This window comes from Colobus angolensis, unplaced genomic scaffold (assembly GCF_000951035.1).
Source record: "Colobus angolensis palliatus isolate OR3802 unplaced genomic scaffold, Cang.pa_1.0 Scaffold234, whole genome shotgun sequence".
Lineage (NCBI taxonomy): Eukaryota > Metazoa > Chordata > Mammalia > Primates > Cercopithecidae > Colobus > Colobus angolensis.
In genome coordinates this window covers 891601-916607 of record NW_012115533.1, presented here as the reverse complement: position 1 = coordinate 916607, position 25007 = coordinate 891601, and the positions used below count along the sequence as shown (strand labels likewise).

General features: G+C 36.8%; 1 protein-coding gene across 1 annotated transcript in view; it reads right to left on the bottom strand.

Annotated features, from left to right (window-relative positions):
* WDR49 (WD repeat domain 49) overlaps positions 1-25007 on the bottom strand; it is a 181140-nt gene that overhangs the window by 34767 nt on the left and 121366 nt on the right. The window contains 5 exon segments of the mRNA XM_011944625.1: positions 12875-13044; positions 18380-18577; positions 19597-19784; positions 21921-22085; positions 23642-23740. Of these exon segments, the coding sequence (XP_011800015.1) occupies positions 12875-13044; positions 18380-18577; positions 19597-19784; positions 21921-22085; positions 23642-23740 (820 nt within the window).

Below are 25007 nucleotides of genomic sequence, written 5' to 3'. Positions count from 1 at the left end.
CAAAGGATTATAAATCATGCTGCTATAAAGACACATGCACACGTATGTTTATTGCAGCACTATTCACAATAGCAAAGACTTGAAATCAACCCAAATGTCCATCAGTGACAGATTGGATTAAGAAAATGTGGCACATATACACCATGGAATACTATGCAGCCATAACAAAGGATGAGTTTGTGTCCTTTGTAGGGATGTGGATGCAGCTGGAAACCATCATTCTCAGCAAACTATCGCAAGAACAGAAAATCAAACACCGCGTGTTCTCACCCATAGGTGGGAACTGAACAATGAGATCACTTGGACTCGGGTAGGGAAACATCACACACCAGGGCCTATTATGGGGAGGGGGTAGGGATTGCATTGGGACTTATACCTGATGTAAATGATGAGTTAATGGGTGCTGACAAGTTGGTGGGTGCAGCACACCAACATGGCACAAGTATACATATGTAAGAAACCCGCACATTGTGCACATGTGCCCTAGACCTTAAAGTATAGTAATAAAAAAGAAAAAAGAAAAAAAAAGAAGTAGAAGACTAGTTCCAGGCTTAAATAGAGTTTTAAAACATTTTGCAAAAATGCCTTAGTAGGTGATGCAGGAAGGTGATCTACTATGGGATCCACTAGCTTTGGCATCAATACTATGAGAAGGAAAGGCTGTAACTGATCTCTCTTCTCTTGGCTCTGGCTGTGACAATCACTCGAGTACCCTCCTAGGCATAAAAATGGGAGTGAAAAATGCTTAGAGTAGTGGCTTATACATAGCAGGTCCTTGATAAAATATTTGATGACTTGACTCACAAACCAATAATTTGTCAATATTTTCACATGATGCTTGTTGGACAGGCAACATAGAACAGGGGTAAAGTACTAACTCTGGAGCCTGAATGCCTGCATTTGTATCCCCGGTTCACCTCTTTGTTGGTTGACCTTGTTGTGTAAATCACTAAATTTCTCCACCTGTTTTTCAAGTTGTGAAACGGGGATGATAATAGTAGCTATCTCCTAGGATTACAGTGAGAATTAAATGAGGTAAACACATAAAGACCGTAGAACGGGCCCTGAAATATAGTCAGGGCTCAGATGGTATTGGCTACTATCACTTTAAGCAAGAACGAGACAACATTTTTCACTCAAAGCAGGGAGTTCGTTAGAACATCCCCCTACAGCCAGCTCTAATATTCTTGAGAACTATCAGAATGATCAGACAAAAAGTAAAAAGATGTGGCACTCCCCCAAATAATAATTTACTGCTCTAGTATTTTTAAAGTTCAAATTTCAAAAATTGAATAGAGCATCACATGCTTTCATTTGTCATACATGGACATAGGATAGTTATTGCCAGATTGTTGGCGACAGTAGACTGCCAATTCTTCAAGTATTTACATCACATAAAGCCTAATTTAAAATGGGATTTTAATATTTTGTGTTTTTCTTATAGCTATTTATCTATTTTCCAATTTAATTTCTCATGTGAAATCTACTGACAGAATAACTAGGTAATCAAAAGCATGTAAATAACATTAAGTATCAGTTCCCTCCTAACAATAACATGGAATTTAAAACATCATAATTATTTTCAATGTTTAAGAAACATTAATTTGAGGTGTGCCTTCTGCCTTATGTAAAATTACTGGGAAACTAGCAGAATTTTTGTTTCATTTCTCATCTGACTCTTTATACTCGTTTCTAATAATGAATCCCTTCCAGATAAGCAATTGTTTAAATGGGAACCAAAGGAAATTGTGTCAGATAATAAAAAATGGAGTAGTTTCTGTTCTTTGTTGTTCTAGAATAAGAATGAAGATCTTGATAAGTGAGAGTTCTACAGATAGATTTTACTTAACGTTAGAGACATTAAGAATAGTCCAATAATAGAGAAGCGTATCTGTGAGATGTGAGTGTGTCATATAGGAACTATTCAAAAGGGCTGGGATGTGTTTCTCTTAAGGATGCCATAGGACTTAGTCTAGTAGACTTCGAGTATCCCTTTCAAATTTATTATTGAATTACTAAAGGTTAATAAACCTGAAAAATGTTTACTTTCACAAATAATCAAAAACTGTAGTTTAAAACAATAAGATATCATAGCAACACTTTTAAGACAGAAATAACATCCATTCTTGGTTCAAAGGCAGGAAAGCAACCATTTGTATTGCTGCTGGAGGGAGAGCTGATATGTCCAGACAGCAAGATGACCTTCAGCAAGATGACCCAAAGGCCTTTATGCCTTTTGACTCAGCAATTCCTCTTCAAAGAATTTATTCTAACTATGAATTCAATAAAATATTCTAATATGTGTACATGAAAGTATTTAAAGAAGTGTTTTCACAGTTAAAATTTGTAAACAATCTATGTATTTGAAATAAAGAAAATGGTTAAAAAGCTACAAGTCATTATAAATGTTGTTGTCCATGGATATTCATGTTAACTAATATGAAAATGTGCTTACTGTATATTTTTGAGTGATAAAACAGGTTATAAACTGAGTCTACTAAGCTCCCATTTTTATAAAGTGTACATTTTTTCACTGTGGTAACTATGCCTAAAACAAGGTCTTAAAAGTGAAATGCCTAATGTTAACAATGGCTTTACCACAGGTATTTTCACCTTTTGCTCATTTGTACTTCCAAATTTTCCCATAATAAAAATGTATGATTTTTGGCCAGGCACAGCAGCTCACACCTATAATCCCAGAACTTTGGGAGGCCAAGGCAGGTGGATCACGAAGCCAGGAGTTCAAGACCAGCCTGGCCAACATGATGAAACCCCGTCTCTACTAAAAATACAAAAATGAGCTGGGCATGGTGGCACATGCCTGTAATCCCAATATTAATTTTATAATAAGGAAATATTCTGAAACTGTATTTTCTAAATTATTCATTTTATCTATAATTTTCCTATTTTAGATAATTTTACATGAGTCCAGAAAACAAATATTCCTATAAACTAGGAAAAATATATGTCCACTGTAGTTTTTTTTACTATTTTATCCCTTCACTTATTTATTTATTTTTTTTAAAGTTTTTTACAGCTAATATGAGTTTTGCAGAATCTAGGAAAAGGATAAATGTATTTCTCCATATCAATTGTTAACTTAGAATTAGGCCTTTCTATTAATCTCTTAAATTCTATATTCATCTCCCCAGGACTTAAATTGAAGATAATTCTTTACCATCTACCTACTTCTCACAAATAGTATTATAAAATACTTTCAGCCCTGCAAAAAACCAGGTATGTTTGTATAAGCCAGAAGATAATATACACCCCAATTTTTTAATCTGCAAAGAGACTCTTAGGTGTTAAAATGAGAAAATAGCTTTAAGACACTTAATTTTTCTTCATGTTTCTTGTTTCTCCCATTTTCTTTAGACTTTTTCTTTTTTCCTCCATCTTTCTTCCTGTGCACATCCCCCTCTCTAAACATACCCCCACCTGCATATATACACCAAATGTACTTTTTGCCCTGTAGTCTAAATTCTTTCACACATTTATTTTTCTTTCATATTTTTTTATATGGATGAGAGCTAGCGTGATTCTCTCCTTGAATTTGCCAATCTGATTAGGTAAAGAGGCACATTCTTCAGAACAATATTTCTTAAAAATAAAATGATTTATAATATTTTCTGTGTTAGATGGAAAGCGCAAAGGACATTCTACAGCTGATAATTTTATTGTGTTTGTCTGATTTCTGCAAAGGATTCCTGATCATATTCCTGGGAGAACTGAAGGATGTACATGATAATCAATTCTGAGGGTATGTTTTTAACCCTTTTTTTATTAGTTTAATTCCTAAATGACATTTTTCTATACTATTTCATTATAACAAAGTCTTAAAATTATATCAATCCAATCTCATCTGAATTAAATTAAGACAGAAACTTTAAAGATCACAAGTACTTTTTGATGCACTATTTTTCATTTTACAAAATGCTGTACAGTAAAAATAACTTTGCCTCTCACCCCCAGAAGTCTACCAATGCCTGTATAATCTTATAAGCAACATGAGAAGACCAGTTTGCTGTACTCCTATTTAATCTGATAGATAGCAAAGCTCAAGTTTTAAGAGAAATCTGTGAACTACAAAACCTATGTATTGGTGAGTGAGTGAGCTATCCCCCAGGGAAACCATGTTTTTTCATGGATCTGTGCAACCCATGAATCAGATCACCTCGTGAGCCCACACCACCAGGGCCTTGGGTTCCAAGCACAGAACTGTGCAGATTCTTTGTGATCGCTTGGGTTGCAGCCAGTGGCAGCACGCTGGAGACTGCCTAAGACAAGCAACTACCCAGTGGGAGGGGCGGTCACCATCACTGTGGCTCCAATCAGCCGTTTTCCCCTGCCAGTGCTGGGGAGACTGGGCAGTTTGGCCTGGGAGGAATTCCCCACAGGGCAGCACAGTGGCTGTGGCAGATCGTGGCCAACTGCTTCTTTAGGTGGGACCTGGATCCATCCCTCCTCTTTGGGTGGGGCCTCCCTGTTGGAACTTCAGTGATTCCAGCCACGGGTTTACAGACAGAACTCTGATCTCCCTGGAATGGAGCCCCTGGGGGAAAGAGTGGCCATGGTCTCTGGTTCAGAGGACTTAGTCTTTCCTTCTGTTGGCTCTGAGGAATCAGGGCAGTCGAAACGAGTGGAATTCCTGCCAGTGCAGCACACCCATTCCACCAAGGGACAAATAGAGTGCTTCGTTAAGAGGGTCCCTGATCCCATGCCTCCTGAGTAGGTGAGACCTCCAAACAGGGGTCACCAGACACCTCATTCAGGAGAGTTCCCAGTGGCGTCAGTCAGTGCCCCTCTGGGATGGAGCTCCCAGGAGAAAGAGCAGGCAGTCATCTTTGCTCTTCTGCAGCCTCCACTGGTGATACCTCTAGGTGCAGGAGGGACCCAGGTAAATAGAGTCTAGAATGGATCCCCAGCAAACTGCAGAAGAGGGGTCTTACTGTTAAAAAGAAAAACAAACAGAAAGCAACAACAGCATCAACAAAAAAGACCCCACAAAACCTCATCCAAAGGTCAGGAGCCTCAAAGATTTAAGGTAGATAAACCCACAATGTTGAGAAAAAAATCAACACACAAATGCTGAAAATTCAAAAAGTCAGGGTGCCTCTTCTACTCCAAAAGATTGTAACACCTCTCCAGAAAGGGCACAGAACTGGGCTGAGGCTGAGATGGATGAATTGACAGAAGTAGGCTTTAGAAGGTGGGTAATAACAAACTTCACTGAGGTAAAAGAGTATGTACTAACACAATGCAAAGAAGTTAAGAACCACGATAAAACATTACAGGAGCTGTTAACCAGAATAACCAGTTTAGAAAGGAACAAAGATGACCTGAAAGAGCTGAAAAACACAACAAGAGTCAATGCAATCACAAGTGTCAATAGCTGAATAGTCCATGCGGAGGACAGAATCTCAGAGCTTGATGACTATCTCATTGAAATAAGACAGACAGAAAAGATTAGAGAAAGAAGAATGAAAAAGAACAAATGAAGCCTCCGAGAACTATGAGATTATATAAACAAATCTATGACTGAAGGGGGTACCTGCAAGAGATGGAGAGAATGGAAACGAGTTGGAAAACATACTTCAGGATATCATCCAGGAGAACTTCCCCAACCTAGTAGGGCAGGCCAACATTCAAATTCAAGAAATTCAGAGAACCCTAGTAAGATACTACATCAAAAGATCAATGCCAAGACACATAGTTACCAGACTTTCCAAGTTTGACATGAAGGAAAAAATTTAAAGGGAAGCCAGAGAGAAAGGCCAGGTCACTTACAAAGGAAACCCATCAGACTGATAGCAGACCTCTCAGCAGAAACCCTACAAACCAGAAAAGATTGGGGGGCCAATATTCAACATTCTTAAAAAAAAGAATTTCCAATCCAGAATTCCATATCCAGCCAAACTAAGCTTCATAAGCAAAGGGGAAATAAAATTGTTTTCAGACAAGCAAATGCTGAGGGAATTCTTCACCACCAGGCCTGCCTTGCAAGAGCTCCTGAAAGAAGCACTGAATATGAAAAGGAAAAACCATTATCAGTCAATACAAAAACACACTGAAGTACACAGACCAGTGACACTATGAAGAAACTACACTAACAAGTTTGCAAAATAAACATCCAGCATCATGGGGACAGAATCAAATTCACATTTAACAATATGAACCTTAAATATAAATGGGCTAAATGCCCCAATTAAAAGACACAGAATGGCAAACTGCATAAAGAGTAAAGACCCACTGGTGTGCTGTATTCAAAAGATGCATCTCACATGCCAAGACACACATAGGCTCAAAATAGAGGAATGGAGGAAATTTTACCAAGCAAATGGAAAGTAGAAAAAATGCAGGGGTTACAATCCTAGTTTCTGACAGAACAGACTTTAAACCAACAAAGATTAAAAAAAAAAAAAGACAAAGAAGGGCATTACATAATGATAAAGTGTTCGATTCAACAAGAAGAGCTAACTCTCCTAAATATATATACACCCAATACAGGAGAACCCAGATTCATAAAACAAGTTCTTAGAGTCCTACAAAGAGACTTAGCCTCCCACACAATAATAGTGGAAGACTTTAACACCCCACTGTCAACCTTAGACAGATCATTGAGACAGAAAGTGTAAAAGATATTCAGGGCTTAAACTCACCTATAGATCAAGTGGACCTGATAGAGATCTACAGAAATCTCCACCCAAAAACAACAGGATATACATTATTCTTGGTGCCACATGGCACTTACTCTAAAATTGATGACATAATTGGAAGTGAAACACTCCTCAGCAAATGCAAGAGAACTGAAATCCCAACAGTCTCTCAGACCACAGCACAATTAAATTAGAACTCAATATTAAGAAACTCACTAAACACCACACAACTACACAGAAGTTGAACATCGTGCTCTTGAATGACTCCTGGGTAAGTAATGAAATTAAGACAGAAATTAAGAAGTTCCTTGAAACTAATGAGAACAAAGAGACCACATACCAAAATCTCTGGGACACAGTTAAAAAGTGTTAAGAGGGAAATTTACAGCACTAAATGCACATATCAAAAAGCTAGAAAGATCTCAAATCAACATCCTAACATCACAATTAATGAACTAGAGAACCAAGAGCAAACAAACCCCTAACCTAGCAAAAAACAAGAAATAACCAAGGTCAGAGCAGAACTGAAGGAGATAGAGACACACACAAAAAAAACCCTTCAAAATATCAACAAATCCAGAAACTGGCTTTTTAAAAAAAATTAATAAAATAGATTGCTAGCTAAATTAATAAAGAAGAAAAGACAGAAGAATCAAATAGACACAACAAAAAAAGATAAAGGGAATACACCACTTGCCCCACAGAAATACAAACAACCATCAAAAAATACTATAAACACCTCTATGCAAATAAACTAAAAAATCTAGAAGAAATGGATAAATTCCTGGACACAAACACCCTCTCAAGACTGAAGCTGAATCCCTGAATAGGCCAATAATGAGTTCTGAAATTGAGGTAGTAATAAGTAGCTTACCAACCAAAAAAGTCCAGGACCAGAGTGATTCACAGCTAATTCTACCAGAGATACAAAGAGGAGCTGGTATCATTTCTTCTGAAACTATTACAGACAATTGAAAAGGAGTGACTCTTCCCTAACTCATTTTATGAGCTCAGTATCATCCTGATACAGAAATCGGGCCGAGATAAAACAAAACAACAACAAAAAAAGAACCTCAGGCCAATATCCCTGATGAACATCAATGCAAAAATCCTCAATAAAATGCTTGCAAAACAAATTTTGCAGCACATCAAAAAGCGTATCCACCACAATCAAGTTGGCTTCATCCCCAGGATTCAAGGCTGACTCAGTGTAGGTAAATCAATAAATGTAATTCATCACATAAACAAAACTAAGTACAAAAACCACATGATTACCACAATAGGTACAGAAAATACTTGCGATACAATTCAACATTTCTTCATGTTAAAAACTCTCAATAAAGTAGGTATTGAAGGTACATATCTCAAAATAATAAGAGTCACTTATGACAAACCCATAGCCAATATCATACTGAATGGGCAAAAGCTGGAGGCATTCCCCTTGAAAACCAGCACAAGACAAGGATGCCCTTTCTCACCACTCCTATTCAGTGTAGTATGGGAAGTTCTGGCCAGGGCAATCAGGCAAGAGAAAGAAATAAAGGGTGTTCAAATAGGAAGAAAGGAAATCAAACTCTGTTTGCAGATGACATGATACTATATCTAGAAAACCATATCGACTCAGCCCAAAAGCTTCTTAAGCTAATAAACAACTTCAGCAAAGTCTCAGGATACAAAAACAAAGTGCAAAAATCACAAGCACTCCTATACACAAATAACAGATAAGCAGAGAGCCAAATCATAGGTGGATTTCCATTCACAATTGCTACAGAGAATAAAATATCTAGGAATACAGCTATCAAGGAAAGTGAAGAACGCTCTTCAAGGAGAACTACAAACCGTTGCTCAAGGAAATCAGAGAGGACACAAACAATGGAAAAACTTTTCATGATCATGAACAGAAAGAATCAATATCATGAAAATGGCCATACTGCCCAAAGTTATTTATAGATTCAGTGCTATTCCCATCAAACTACTCTTGACATTCTTCACAGAATTAGAAAAAAGAAAAACTATTTAAAAACTCATATGGAACCAAAAAAGAGCCTACATAGCCAAAACAATGCTAAGCAAAAAGAACAAAGCTGGAGGTATCATGCTGCCCAACTTCAAACTATACTACCAGCCTACAGTAACCAAAAGAGCCTGGTACTGGTACAAAAACAGACACATAGACCCATGGAACAGAATACAGAGCTAAGAAATAAGACCACACATCTACAACCATCTAATCTTCAACAAACCTGATGAAAACAAGCAATGAAGAAAGGATTCCTATTTAATAAATGGTGCTGGGAGAACTGAATAGCCATATGCAGAAAATTGAAACTGGACCCCTTCTTTACATCTTATACAAAAATTAACTCAAAATGGATTAAAGATTTAAATGTAAAACTCAAAACTATAAAAACCCTAGAAGAAAATCTAGGCAATATAGTTCAGGACATAGGCACAGGCAAAGATTTCATGATGAAAACATCAAAAGTAATTGCAATTAAAGTAAAAATTGACAAATGAGATATTAAACTAAAAAGCTTCTGCACAGCAAAAGAAACTGTCATCAGAGTGAACAGAAAACCTACAGAATGGGTGAAAATTTTTGCAATCTATCCATCTGACAAAGAGCTAGTATTCAGAGTCCACAAGGAACTTAAACAAATTTACAAGAAAAAAAAAAAAAACCATTAAAAAGCGGTCAAAGACATAAACCGACACTTCTCAAAATGAGACATTTATGCAACCAACAAACAGATGAAAAAAGGCTTAACATCACTGATCATTAAAAAAATGTAAATCAAAACCACAGTGAGATACCATCTCATGCCAGTCAGAATGGCAATTATTAAAAAGTCAGGAAACAACAGATGCTGGTGAGTCTGCAGAGAGATACAAATGCTTTTGCACTGCTGGTGGGAATGTAAATTAGTTCACTCATGGTGGAAGACAGTGTGGTGATTCCTCAAAGACCTAGAACCAGAAATAGTATTTAAACTACAATTTGACCCAGCAATCTCGTTACTGGGTATATACCCAAAGGAATTAAATCATTCTATTATAAAGATACAAGCACACGTATGCTCATTACCGCACTATTCACAATAGCCAATAAATGGAATCAACCCAAATGCCCATCAATGATAGACTGAATAAAGAAAATGGTGTTACATATACACCATGGAATACTATACAGCCACAAAAAGGAATGAGATAATGTCCTCTGCAGGGACATGGATGGAGCTGGAAGCCATTATCCTCTGCAAACTAACTCAGGAACAGAAAACCAAACACCACATGTTCTCACTCAAAAGTGGGAGCTGACCAACGAAAACACATGGACACAAGAAGGAGAACAACACACACTGGAACCTGTCCAGGGGTGGGGCATGGGGAGGGAGAGCATCATGAAAAATTGCTAATGTATGCTGGGTTTAATGCTCAGGTTATAGGTATATGGGTGCAGCAAACCTCCATGGCATACATTTACCTATGTAACAAACCTGTACATCCTACACATGTACCCCAGAAATTAAAATAAATTTTTTAATAACCATATATATCGGCACTGATTTGCATAACAAAAAGTTTCCAGGAACAATAGAAAACAAAATTAACTGAAAATGAAGTCAGGAAAGAAGTAAAGAGTTCAAATTGCCAATGTTTGAATCTAGGAAAAGATTGGTTTAAAAAAGTGTTTAGGATGGGAGTGATGGCTCACATGTGTAATCCCAGCACTTTGGGAGGGTGAAGTGGGAGGATCACTTGAACCTAGGAGTTCAAGACCAGCCTGAGCAACATGACGAAACCCCATCTGTACAGAGAAAAAGTGTGCACGTGTGTGTGTGTGTGTGTGTGCAAACTGGGTGTGGTGGCACACCTGTAGTCCCAGCTACTTGGGAGGCTGAGGTGGGAGGATTGCTTGAGCCAGGGAGTTTGCTGCTGCAGTGAGCTATGGTCGCACCACTGCATTTCAGCTGGGCGACAAAGCAAGACAGTCTCAAAAAAAAAAAAAAATGTTTAAAGGATAACTGAGTTTGTCATAAGGAATGGGAAAGTATTATATTGGCTGAAATACTCTTAAACAGGAATCTGTAACACTTGCCTTCACTCTTCTATGCATGTGATGGAAAGAGAAAAAAAAAATGATCTATCTGTGTTACCCTAAGGTAACTTTATTTCTTCATCTGTAAGACTGAGTAGGGTAGGTAGGCAGGGACATTTTATCCTATGTAAAGTCTTTCCATTCCCAGCATTCTATGATTGTACAGGATTGCTCATGCTAGATTTCTAAATTGAAAATATCCTTCTGCCTAAATGTAAAATGCCACTTGACATTTCTGCAAGCCATAATTCAAGGAAATGGAAGAACAAATACCAAAGTAATTTAGCATAACAGAATGCTAAAGGGGAATTTTTTTCTTCTATCTTTCTGTTAGTAGAGGTTCAAAAAGTTTGAAAGCAAAGTAATCTATTGAGATGTTTAATACAAAAGTATTTCTACATGCCAACATGAGGTGGTTAGACTCTTTATGTGCAGGGTCACTTTGCCAAGAAGGTAGCTCCAAAACTGATCTTGTGACACTTAAGCCAACATCACTCTAAGATATAAACAAAGGATGCAGAAACTATAAGAGATGATTGCATCAGAGAGAGTCTTATGTGCGAATTGTGACCCACTCCCATTGGAGGGGAGGAAAGCTTTTCTCTTTTTCATTTCTAGCCTCTATTCACATAGCCCAAATAGCTTAATGTAGTCTTCTAGGGTAACAATGAGAGGGACACAGCAGACCTTTGTCTCACTAACATCTGAAGAAGTCTACAGGCAAAAAGCTGTACCTGGAGTTGCAGGGAGCAGTGGGGAAACAGTGGAAAAGTTGGTGTTGCAAAATGTGAGTTTCCTATAGGCCAAGCAGAAGTTAAACCAGCAGTTGTGCAAGAGGGGAGGCTTGGCAATGTGCAGGACTGTAATAGAAAACACTGTGATGTATATTACAAGGGGCATGAGCTGGAGGAGGTGAGCCATAAGAAACTAGCCAAAGAATTTATGAGTTTGGAAATGTGCAATGCAGAGGTCCCTGAGTGGGGTCATCAAAGAACTCTCAACTATATCCCCAGAAAGAAGAGTATGCTGTGCACATCTGCCAAGCCTGAAGAATAGCAATGCTACCTTTTTCCTGCCTCCCAACCCACCTTTATAGCCTCAATGAAAGGAAAACTCTGACTAGTGAGTTAAAGGGAAGAAGGAAAGACAGTCCTCTCCGGTGTTTCACCTGTTTAACATAGAATGTTACAAAAGCATTGAATTAAAACATGGTGGGAGTTTTATAGAAGAACTATTTTCTTGTCAGCTCTGAGTAAGCTCCATTTCTTTTCTTACATGGAACAGATAATAAATCAAAGGCACCAAAATATTTTTATTATTCTCCAAGTAATAAGCTTGGATATCTATCTCTACAAGAATAAAATAGCCATTTAGCATGAAAGTTAAGTTATGAGAGCATGGTTGAGCAAAAGCATAGAAAACAAAAGAACTAAACTCCTTGACATGAGGGCATAAATGGAGTGTAAATATGGGACCTAGCAGAGTGATGTGAAGAGAAGACTGTCTGAGCAAGATAGAGGCATGAGAAGCCTTAAGGAAATGATGTCTAACTTCAAAGTTAAGCTCTTTGAACTTTTGTCACATAAACCCCTGTGCACTTTATCAAAACCAGGAGTAAAATCTGATACACATTCTAAGATAGATAGATAGATAGATAGATAGATAGATAGATAGATAGATAGATAGATAGATGATAGATAGATAGATAGATAGATGATAGATAGATAGATAGATAGATAGATAGATAGATAGATAGATAGATGATAGATAGATAGATAGATAGATAGATAGATAGATAGATAGATAGATAGATAGATAGATAGATAGTGTTTGAAGAAAGGGGTCAATTTTCACAATTAGATTGATGATGGAGTAGAAATATAAGACTAGATGGCACTTAACACATATCAAGAATCAATGTAGTCTTGAAATAAGAACCAAATATGGCCTTGATAATATAAGTCACTCATCCATACATACCTACCAACACCCCAAATTTTGGAGAAATCTTGAGGTAGTCACTGAACATTCCACAGAGAACAGAAGGAAGTTTGGACCAATCTTATCTATGTCTTACCTAGACTCCAGTTGACATTGGCTAATGTTCAAAATTACTCACTTGTATGTTGAGTCATCTTTGTTTCTCTTGTTAAGTAGAGAATGTTCTGTTGGGTCTAAACAAGATTCCTCCTTAGAAAATAAAGAAATTTCCTTTTGAATCTCACTTTCCACTAAATTGGTATCTCTTTTAGGAAGGAAAAGGTAGTTTTCAATATGCCAGTGCTTTGCCTGAAAAAAACGAAAACATCTTTTATTTTTATGAAATTTATTTTCTTCAAACATTTACGTGTGTTTACCATGTGCTAGATTACTAATTAAAGTCCTGGGGTGGGACACACAAAAAGATGAAAAAGACATGACTCCTCTCCACAAGAAGCTTACAGTTTTACAGGGGAAATGAAAGAGATTCATGTACCTTTAATAAAGGTAGAAAATGAGATGTGTCATAAGAAACAATGAAAAGATAATAATGAACTACAAGAAATTTTTTACCATCCCTATTTTAAAATTCTGAATAGCCAGATGTATATTTACTAAAAACAAAACAAAGCTTTCGTTAAAGAATTGCCACAGTTATTTTTTCCCTCAACTACTTTATTTGCATGTTACCTCCTTAAAATGTTTTCAAAAGCCAGTTCAGTTATTAAATATTATTTTCAGTTATTAAATATTATTTTCTAAAAATTATGTGTGTTATATAATAATTTTCACAGATTTAGGCTACACTTCTTAAAATACATTCATCTAGCAAAAGTTTCCCTTTAACAATCTATTTTATGTTTTAAATACAGAGCCAATTTTCTCATCTTATGTCAATTCACTTCATGCACACAGAATGTTCCAAAGAATGCAGCCTGTGAGATACGAGGGGAACCGTAGGCATCCTGCAGATATTTGGCTGGTCTGCAAATTGATCAGCCTTGTCATAAGCGTTTGCAGAATAAAATGCCTACAGGGCCAGTCAAATAATATCAATGAATGAATTGAACCTAATACAAGAAAATAAATGGGTAATAAATAGCAAATAAAACTCACCCTCAGTATTTAAGGCAATAAAAAAATTCAAGGACTACACTGAATTAAAGAGAATTCATTTTACATAAAGGCTATAGTTACTCTTAAGGAATGATGTATGTTCTTTTTTATTTTTTTTCCACTTTAAGTTCTGGGATACATGTGCTGAACACGCAGGTTTGTTACATAGGTATACATGTGCCATGGTGGTTTGCTGCACCTATCAACCCATCATCTAAATTTTAAGCCCCACATGCATGAGTTATTCATCCTAATGCTCTACCTCCCCTTTCCCCTCACCCCCCGACAGGCCACAATGAGTGAAGTTCCTCTCCCTGTGTCCATTTGTTCCAATTGTTCAACTCCCACTTATGAGTGAGAACATGCGGTGTTTAGTTTTCTGTTCCTGTGTTAGTTTGCTAAGGATGATGGTTTCCAGCTTCCTCCATGTCCTTGCAAAGACATGAACTCATCGTGTTTTATGGCTGCATAGTATTCCGTGTTGTATATGTGCCACATTTTGTTTTTCCAGTCTATCATTGATGGGTATTTGGATTGGTTCCAAGTCTTTGTTATTGTAAATAGTGCTGCAAAAAACATACATGTGCATGTGTCTTTATAGTAGAATGATTTATAATCCTTTGAGTATATACTCAGTAATGGGATTCCTGGCTAAATGATATTTCTGGTTCTAGATCCTTGACGAGTTGCTACACTGTCTTCTACGATGGTTGAACTAATTTGCACTCCCACCAACAGTGTAAAAGCATTCCTATTTCTCCACATTCTTGCCAACATCTGTTGTTTCCAGACTTTTTAATGATTGCTATTCTAACTAGTGTGGGATGGTATCTCATTATGGTTTTGATATGCATTTCTCTAATGACCAGTGATGATGAGGTTTTTTTCATATGTTTGTTGGCCACATAAATGTCTTGTTTTGAGAAGTGTCTGCTCATATCCTTCACTCACGTTTCGATGGGGTTGTTTGGTTTCTTTCTTGTAAATTTGTTTAAGTTCCTCGTAGATTCTGAATATTAGACCTTTGGCGGATAGATAGATAGATTGAAAAATTTTTCTCCCATTCTGTAGGTTGCCTGTTCACTCTGATCTTTTCTTTTACTGTGCAGAAGCCTTTTAGTTTAATTACATTGCATTTGTCAATTTTGGCTTTTGCTGCAATTGCTTTTGGTGTTTTAGTCTTGATATCTTTGCCCATTCCTATGTCCTGTATGGTTTTGCCTAGGTTTTCTTCCAGGGTTTTTATTGTTTTAGGATTTACATTTAAGTCTTTAATCCATTTTGAGTTAATTTTTGTATAAGGTGTAAGAAAGGGGTTCAGTTTCTATATTCTGAATAAGGCTAGCCAGTTTTCCCAGCACCATTTATTAAATAGGGAATGATTTCCCCATTGTTTGTTTCTGTAAAGTTTTTCAAAGATCAGATGGTTGTAGATGTGTGGTGTTATTTCTGAGGCCTCTGTTCTATTCCGTTGGTCTATATCTCTGTTTTGGTACCAGTACCATGCTGTTTTGGTTACTGTAGCCTTGTAGTATAGTTTGAAGTCAGGTAGCATGATGTCTCCAGCTTTGTTCTTTTTGCTTAGGATTGTCTTGGCTATAAAGGCTCTTTTTTGGTTCCATATAAAATTTAAAGTAGTTTTTTCTAGTTCTGTGAAGAAAGCCAATGGTAGCTTCATGGGAATAGCATTGAATCTATAAATTACCTTAGGCAGTATGGCCATTTTCACGATATTGATTCTTCCTGTTCATGAGCATGGAATGTTCTTCCATTTGTTTGTGTCCTCTCTGATTTTCTTGACCAATGATTTGTAGTTCTCCTTGAAGATGTCCTTCATGTCCCTTGTAAGTTGTATTCCTAGGTATTTTATTTTCTTTGTAGCAATTGTGAATGGGAATTCACTCATGATTTGGCTCTCTGCTTGTCTATTATTGGTGTATAGGAATGCTTGTGATTTTTGCACATTAATTTTGTATCCTGAGACTTTGCTGAAGTTGTTTTTCAGCTTAAGTAGTTTTGGGGCTGAGACGATTGGGTTTTCTAAATATACAATCATGTTGTATGCAAACAGAGACAATTTGACTTCCTCTCTGCCTATTTGAATACCTTTTGTTTCTTTCTCTTGCCTGATTGCTCTTTTTTTAAGAGAAATGAGAAACTTGAATCTTTACATGAAATCTATTACTGTTTAAATGTGGGCAACTAAATCAAATTTTAATTATTCACTGGATGAAGAGACACAATCAAAGTCACTGGACATAAAACCAGTCAGATGAGGAGAGTTGCCAGTACACAAACTCTGTCGAGCATAACAGTAGTTAGTGCACAAAGAGGGGCACTGAAGAATTTCAAGCATCATTTGAATTTCTTCTTATCCCACAATCACCTGACAGCTTCGTGGGATAAACATGCATTCATGAATAAATCCTCTTCACTCCTATTTCTCCAACTCTAGAAATAGACATACCACACAACTTACTTTTAAAAATCTAACCTGAAAACCAGCCTAAGCCCAATAGCTATGTTATAAAAGGGATTCTAAGTTTTGTTTTGTTTAAAAAAAAAAAAAGGCCCTTCTCTCCTCTCTCTTTCTTTTCCCTCTTTTCCTTCCCCCTTCCTCTCCTTTCCGTTTCCTCTTCCCCACACTCTTTACTCTACATCTTGGGACTAATGGCACCTATATTCAAGACAGCTTGATAAAAGTAAATCCTTTAAAAAAAAAAAAAGGAGAAGAAGAAGAAGAAGTAGCACAAACAGAAGGAATTAGAAAACCGTTTTCCCCAGTTTTGCTAGCCTTCAATTTTTAAAACTGACCCAGCTCTGATGACTCTTCTCCTGTCTTGAACAGAAGGGAAAAAATAAAATTATTGACATGAGGGCTTTTTGGGTCTGAAGTCCTTAAAAAACGCAAGATTTCACAGAAACAACAAATAATATCAATAACATAAAAATAAGCAGTTTTATAAGCACCCATTTCTGAATTAAAATAAAATTTAGCTACAGATTATGTTTGGTGGGTGAACTTTATATGGCACCTACACCTAGAATGGTGTTATTTCTTGGTTCAACCCCAGATGTCTGAGGAACTTCTTAGGTCACCCACTTGGTGATGTTTCGTTTCTTTACTGTTGTTCAAACCTCCACCTCATCTTGCCACAGCCTCCGTCAGCAATGCATTGGCTTCTTCAGTGGCCCGAGGCAGGCTTCCACCTTCTTTCCTGTCCAGACTGCCAGCCATGTCCCACTCTGTCTCACTCATCACACACCCATATGAGTTCCCACTTAGCCGCTTTTTTTTCCTGACAGAAAAATCTAGTGCTCGTCTTGTTTACAAAATACAAGAGTGATACAGCTCCTGAGTGTTACATTGACACTCTCATTGTCCAGCCAATGTGGGTCCACCTCCTAGATGATTTTCTGATTTGCCAACACCCTCTGCATCTTAAAGAGTTGCTTAGAATTCTTTCCACACAGGTTGGCCTCATCAAACTGACTTTACAAATACAGCAACAACAAACTTTGTCTTCCGACACTAAAAGAATTGCCTACTCTCCAGAGTAAGATTGACACCTGAGGCTCCTAAATAGAACCAAATCAGCTGGCCAAACAGAAATTGAGGCTTCACCTTAAACTTATACCAGGTTTGAATAGTACTGGTTGAAACCAGTCAAACATATTTTGTCCCCAAAAGCACAAATGGAACAGGAAACGTTCCCAAGAAGGCAAAAGGATAAAAGAACAGAAAATATGAGACTAAATATTTCCTTTATTTCATGCCCCCTCCTTCCATTTCATTTCATAGGCAGGGACAAGTCAGATCTTGAGAAAGGGGTTAAAAATGTGAGCTCTAAAGTGACCCAACTTGAGTTAAAAGCAAAACTCTACCACGATTAGCTTCTGCAAGCTCAGGTGATTTATTCAAACTCTCTGTGCCTCTGTTTGCTCATTTGTAAAATGGGAATTGTGAGAGCTGTCCCCTCCTGAATTGAGCAATTGTAAAGATTAAATGAGTTAATTCTTGAAAAAAATCTTAGAACAGTGCCCCAGGTACACAAGAAAAACTCAACAAATGTTAACTATTATTATTTGCGGCAGTAAACCAGAGAATGAATAGGATGATTGGCTTTTTTTTCCTAAAATTTTCTGCATTTGATTATTACATTCTTAGTTAACAGTCATAATCACCTGTCTTTTTAGTAACACGATTATTTTATCCACGTTGAACTTTTACTAAATTTTGAAATTGAAGGAATTTATTTTAGAGGAGAATTTTTTCTCAGAAATCTTGGAATATTTTGAGCTGCACAGAGCTCCCATCTTTCCGTGTCTCCGGTGTCTTCCATTTGATGAAACTGTCTTGGTTAATGGAAAACAGGACAAAGTCGCCGGGAGCTACTGCTTCAGAAATGTTGTCAGTTCTTTCATGACTAATGAACATTAAACAGCTGATGAGATTCAAATAGAAATCAGCCCAAGTTAATACTAAATGTCAAGTAAATACTAGAATAATAAAGAGCAATATTTCTACCTGACCAAAGATCCAAACAGGAGCATTGCAGACACCAGTCACACAAATGCTGCAGTCTGCAGAGGAGGAGATAATCAGTAACTGACCACCCGGCTCACACATCTCTAAGGAACTTATCCGGTCCTCATGAGGTTGGAATGATCTTATCAGATTTGGGGCCTTTGTGATTTTGTTCTTATTGGAATTAAGACAGTACTCCTGAATGAAAAGAAATACCAGAACTCTAAAAAATTCAAATATGAAATGATTACAATGACATAACACTTTTTTAAAAAGGCCGATTTTCAAACTTGGGAACAACAACATGTGATCCAAATGTGAAAGCAAAGTTCATGATAAAAGAGGCTAGAAAATGAAATTACATTAAGAAAAAAAGGTTTCTAACTTATCTGACTACTTGGGAAATACCAAAAAGAACTAGTGGGGAAGGAGGAAGGAAAGAAAAATATAAATAGTATAGCCAATTATTTGATAGAGATGAACTTTACCACATATATATGGTCACATATACAACTTTTAAATATTATTGGAAAATTGAGGAGGTAATCAGTGATAAAAAAGAAAAAATCCCAAAGTAACTCAGGGTAACAATAAGGTTAGATGAAGGAATAGTCCTCTAGTATTTAAATTATATTTATAGTCTCATTGCAAATAAGGTGTAGCCTCACCTCAGGCAACATAGTGAGACCCTGTCTCTACAAAAAATTAAATTAAATTAAATTAAATTAAATTAATTAGCTGGGCATAGTGGAACATGCCTGTAGTCCTAGCTACTCAGGAGGCTGAGGTGGGAGGATGGCTTGAGCCATGAGTTTGAAGTTGCAGAGAGCTATAATCATGCCACCGCACTCCAGTCTAGGTGACAGAGGGAGATCCTGTCTCAAAATAAATAGATAGATAAATAAATAAATACATTAAAAATAAGGTATATCCTAATTATTTACATTCAAATAATGCTGAAGTGCCTTACTAACAATATTGCATTTCTAAATTGGATGACTTACTTAACAGAAGGCTGTCAATATTGAGAAAAATATGATTTTCCTCAATTATTTAAAAGAAATCTCTGCATGAAACTTGTAAATGTTTTATTTAAAACACTTAGACTAAACATTTTTTCCTTTTTTTAGGAGACATATAAGACTTGATTCATAGTTACTTGCAACAAAGGGTCACCAAAAATCTTAAAGGTAATGTGACAATGTTTTACAATTTACCTCTATATTCCAGATTTTCAACCATCCATCAAGATCTCCTGTGGTAAGGTATCGATTCATCTTATCAGTAGACATAATAATCGTTCCAGCTCCACTATGAGCCAAAAATTCAGCCAGAAGTTGTTTCTTATATATATCCCAAAATCTGACATAACCAGATCCTCCACATGATACCAGGTTAGCTCCTCCTAACATGTAAGGGAAAATCTAATTAGAAAACTGAACAACCCATGCCAGAAATAACTTCTTCAGTGACTTTCCCTGTGGAAAGCATATGATGTTGGAGAGGTGAGTAGTCCTGAGATCAATTCCCAGTACCACTTTAATTTTGTCAAATATAAAATGGAGGTAACACTATGATAACCTCACTGGTTTGTGTTGAGTATTAAATGGCATAGGATATTGAAATGTCCTATTACATTTAGTTTCCTTTTTTTCATTCATTATTCTGATGTTTTGGGGGTTTTTATTTTTATTTATTTTTATTTTTATTTATTTATTTATTTTGTTTGTTTGAGACGGAGTCTCACTCTGTTGCCCGGGCTGGAGTGCAGAGGCCGGATCTCAGCTCACTGCAAGCTCCGCCTCCCGGGTTTACGCCATTCTCCTGCCTCAGCCTCCCGAGTAGCTGGGACTACAGGCGCCCGCCACCTGGCCCGGCTAGTTTTTTGTATTTTTTAGTAGAGACGGGGTTTCACCGTGTTAGCCAGGATGGTCTCGATCTCCTGACCTCGTGATCCACCCATCTCGGCCTCCCAAAGTGCTGGGATTACAGGCTTGAGCCACCGTGCCCGACCCGGGGGTTTTTAAAAGTTAGATAGAATTAATTTGTTTCCTCAGATAAACATGAACTATTAATTCCAACTTTATGATAATATTATTATTATATAAAATTCATCTTCCCTAATAACCCATTGGATATATACAGTGAAGTAAAAGTCTGCATGCACAGATTTGGATGGAATATGTAGTGACAGCAGAATAGCTATTGACTTCTCCATTTGGCAGCACGCTTAGAATTCTATTTATGAGCTTTCTTTAAATGTTTTCATCAATAATTCTTGTAAACCCTTATAAAACCCTTTTTTGGTGAATGAGTCTAGAACTAACCTTTTCATTTTCCATTGTTATGTTTTGCTGAAGCACCTTACCTAAGTTATTCTTCTGTGGCAAGGTTCCTATTATTTGATAACTCTGTGAATGACTTCCAGTTTGCCTCACAAATGTACTGCCAATTAACAATCATATTTATTTAAGGTAGAAATAATAACACATAGCTGCTTCAGTGAAAACAATCTGGGAATACTGATAACATTAAAATTAGTATTGAGGAAATGAGAGTAATTACTGGATAATAATTCATATTTTGAGTATAAGCAAGTTCTAGAAAACAGTTTTAGAATCTAGAAAAGTTCTAGAAAACAAGTTTTAGGATCTAATTGTTTCAAAGATTATTCTAAACAACTCAGAATGTTTTTAAACTATACCTTTATTGATTCTTAATGATTAAAAATTGTATATGAAAATTATACAGATTTTTCATCTGTAAATTAAATATGGGAAACAATAAACATAATTCAGATATGTTCATTTGCTTTTCAAATCCACAATACACATGTGTCTAGATTTCAAATACACAATACGTATGTGCATTATTCTCCAAGGCAGATTTTCATTTTGGAAAGATGCAGGCTGCATCAACACCATGCTAATATCGCCACTGACAACAGGGAAAAAATTAAGCAAATGGTTATTTCATTTACATAATATCAAATAACTACAGTAAATCATAAAATAGCATTAATGTTAGTATACATCTCTGGAGAAGATATAACTAATACTTCAAAAAAGAAAAAATGATGAGAACAGAGAAGAGAGCAGGCAGCTCTTATCCTGGGATTAGCAATTCTTTCAAATTCTGTTACTGTGCTTAACATCCACGCTCCTCATTATTCTCTTCCAGCCTATTTTGATTAGGTACTCATATAGTCAGTCTCAGATTCAACTTTTCTGCTATATGTGGACTTAAGCTTTGACTCTGGCATACATCTTGCCCATATTCAGTAATTTGTCAGAATTGTTCCCTTCCTGATCTTAACATATACAACACTGGATAAATTAGTAGTGGGGTGTAGTCTGACTCCTGCTCTTGAACCCATCCTCCTCAATTCCAACTTCCTTTGCCATGGTCTGTGACCTCACATGACACACTCCTGACTGGTTAGCTACATGCACTCAAATTCTACAAGATCTAGTAGAAATAAATTGGATTTTCTTTACTGCTCCCTTTCCAACTACATGTAAAATGTAAATATATATTTTACCTGTCACTGCAGTGTTTTTTCTTGCTTTGAGGAAGCAAAGCCTCGTAACAGCATTTTTGCCCTCAGTGTCAATCTCAAAGTTGTGGACTCCCATGGTAGATTGGTCTGCCACGGGGTGGGTGGAGTGGCTTCTCCCAGCACTGAGAAGTTTTTGAGGTTTTGTATCTGTGATGAAGACAAAGCCAGGTATTATTAATGAAGAAAAATATCTGCTTTGAAAACTAGTGCCTATGAAACAGCAGGTCGCCATCTATCACTATCTCTAATGACTCCAAGTCTCACAATAGACTTCTAGTCAACACCTATCAAGCCTTCTGATATTTCTTAACTGCAGCTTCAAGAACTGTTTGACTTTATTTTTGTTTTTCATGTTCCATACAAACTTGCTGTGCTTTCACTTGATATGAATTAAATAAGAACTTAATATTGGCATCAATGCTAACATCTTAGGGATCCTAATATGCTCAAGACAAATGTAATTCCGATATTGTGGCATTTTCAACTTATTAATCATTAAAATTAATCTTTAATTAAATGAGGCTTTTTAACAATACTATTTGTTAGTGAGTTACTCTGGAGAAAACATTTCTAAGCATACTTCAACTATTTAACGATATCATCTCCAGGCCACACTAGTAAAACCTGGGGATATTCATCTCAGAATCTATGAACAGTCCGCCCATAATTTTGAAAAATCTATACAGACATATTTTCAAAATTCCAAAATAAGAAATCGATTGCAGTGCCTTTCATGTCTTTCAGAAAGTTGACATCTATTCACTTTTCTCCTTAATTATCTCTCTGTGTATTCTAAAGCCCAGTGTAGAGGAAGAGGCAGAATTCCAACCCCCTCATGGTAAGTTCAAATGAATCCTAAAATGATTAGCTCTTAGTACATAAAGCAGGTCAGAGCTTTGTGTTTGCAGCCAAGTATCCCCTAAATCTCTTAAGTTTGTTTTCCTACTCTTAATAAAATAGCTTCTCAGCTTTCACCCAGAAAGAAAACTGCATCTGATGACCAGTCCATTCCTAAAGTTCAATTTAGCCTCTATGAGTTTATTCAGTTGAGACAACAGAACCTCACTGGGCCATGAGGAATGACATTTTCATTACCAAAATAAATCAGTCTAAAGAAAAACCTTCAGTATCTAAGGAAACTGAAATAAAATGTGAAAGGCAATTGTCAAGACATTTTACTTAAATATAAAATATTCATGTGCTCTGCTAAACTCCCATAAAATACAATATACTCCCATCTAATGTTCCTCATGGGCTTCTAAAGCAAGGAATAATTTAAGATTTCCAGGTGGCATAATATTTATTACAAGCTCTAGATTGAGTCTCAACAGCCTATCGAGTGAACATGAATTTCCATTTTCTTAGCAAAGGATACCTAACGTTCACTCTTAGGTAATTTTGGCAAGGTTTATTGAAAAAAATAAACTAAATAAAAATGAGAGTCTTGCTCCCTGCTATCAGTAGTTCAGAAATGCCGATGTAGCATAAAGAGAAGAAATGGCATGCCATGGAGAATTTGCTAAGCCAAGTAAATCTCAAGATTCTCTTTAGCCACTTTGACAAGACAATGATATCCCTAATCCTTCGTGCTTATAGCCCATCACCTATAATTTAGGAGCAAGTTGCAGCAGGCACATGCATGAATAACTAGGCCTACAGTGATTTGACTAGCCATGTTATTTTAGTTTCAAACTCATGCTTACCTAATTTTGACTTTAGCAACCTCTGGTAATCAGGGTGAAGAACATGGTGAGCACTCTCTGTGCTATTGTTCCATAGAACAATTTCTCCATCATAACTCCCTACACAAGACAGGATGGAGAATATAAATTGCCAGGAGATTAAGATAGAAAATACGAGCAACAGCAATCAGAAGAAGTTATTAGCAATATATCTTACCCAGAATATGGAACATAGTGGGCACTCTATATTTTTAGAAACATGAATAATAATTGGTATTTGTATTAACTTTAGAGCTTACAATCCCCACAGTATAACCTGAGCATATGTGTGTAGAAATTACTGCTGTTTTCTTTTATCTTATGGTAATAAAGCATTCAGAACAGATGCTTTGCGGATAAAAAACTGGAGCTTGAGTCTTGGTTCTCTCACTGACTGTGTGACCTTGGACATGTTATTTAATTCTACTTGATGCTGCAATTTTCTCATCTATAAAAAAGAGTTAATAATTGTATTTATCTCCTAGGGTTATTGTAGAGAATGAAAGTACTTACAGTAGCACTGAGCATATTGTAAGTACTGGAGAACATGTTAATTATCATCATACTTTTTATTATTGGGTAAGGGCAAGTAAATCAAGTCCTCCTATGTTTCTGTTTCGCACATCCCTTCTTGTGTGTGCATGTGTGTGGATGGGTGTGTGTGTCTTCTCTTCATTCTTTCCCTCCTATATTTTTTATTGAATATTGTCTTCCACAGTCCTAAAGTTTTTCCTACAGAAAGTCCTTCAGTACTCCTCTTCACAGAAAACAGAGAAAAGCCCAAATAGCCCAAAAGCCCAAAGTGAGATGAAGTCTGAGCAACCATGTCCTGTGGAGGAACAAAGCAGCAATGAACAGACCATTGTTCTCAGTGACTTAGTGAGGACAGCTACCCACTGAGAAGAGTGTCTATGGCAAGGAGAGCAGAAGAGTTTGGGTGGGATGTACAAATGGTGACTTTTTTGGGAATAGGGGAGAGAAGAGAGAAATGCACACTAAACTCTGTATTGTCCTAGAAAGAGCAGTCTCTTTGGGAGGCCGAGGTGGGTGGATCAGGAGGTCAGGAGTGTGAGACCAGCCTGGCCAATATGGTGAAACCCTGTCTCTACTAAAGATACAAAAAAAAGCTTAGCTGGGCGTGGTGGCATGCACCTGTAATCCCAGCTACTCAGAAGACTGAGGCAGGAGAAACACTTGAACCCTGGAGGCAGAGGTTGCAATGAGCCAAGATTGCACAATTGCACCCCAGCCTGGGTGACAGAGGGAGATCCTGTCTCAAAATAAATAGATAGATAAATAAATAAATACATTAAAAATAAGGTATATCCTAATTATTTACATTCAAATA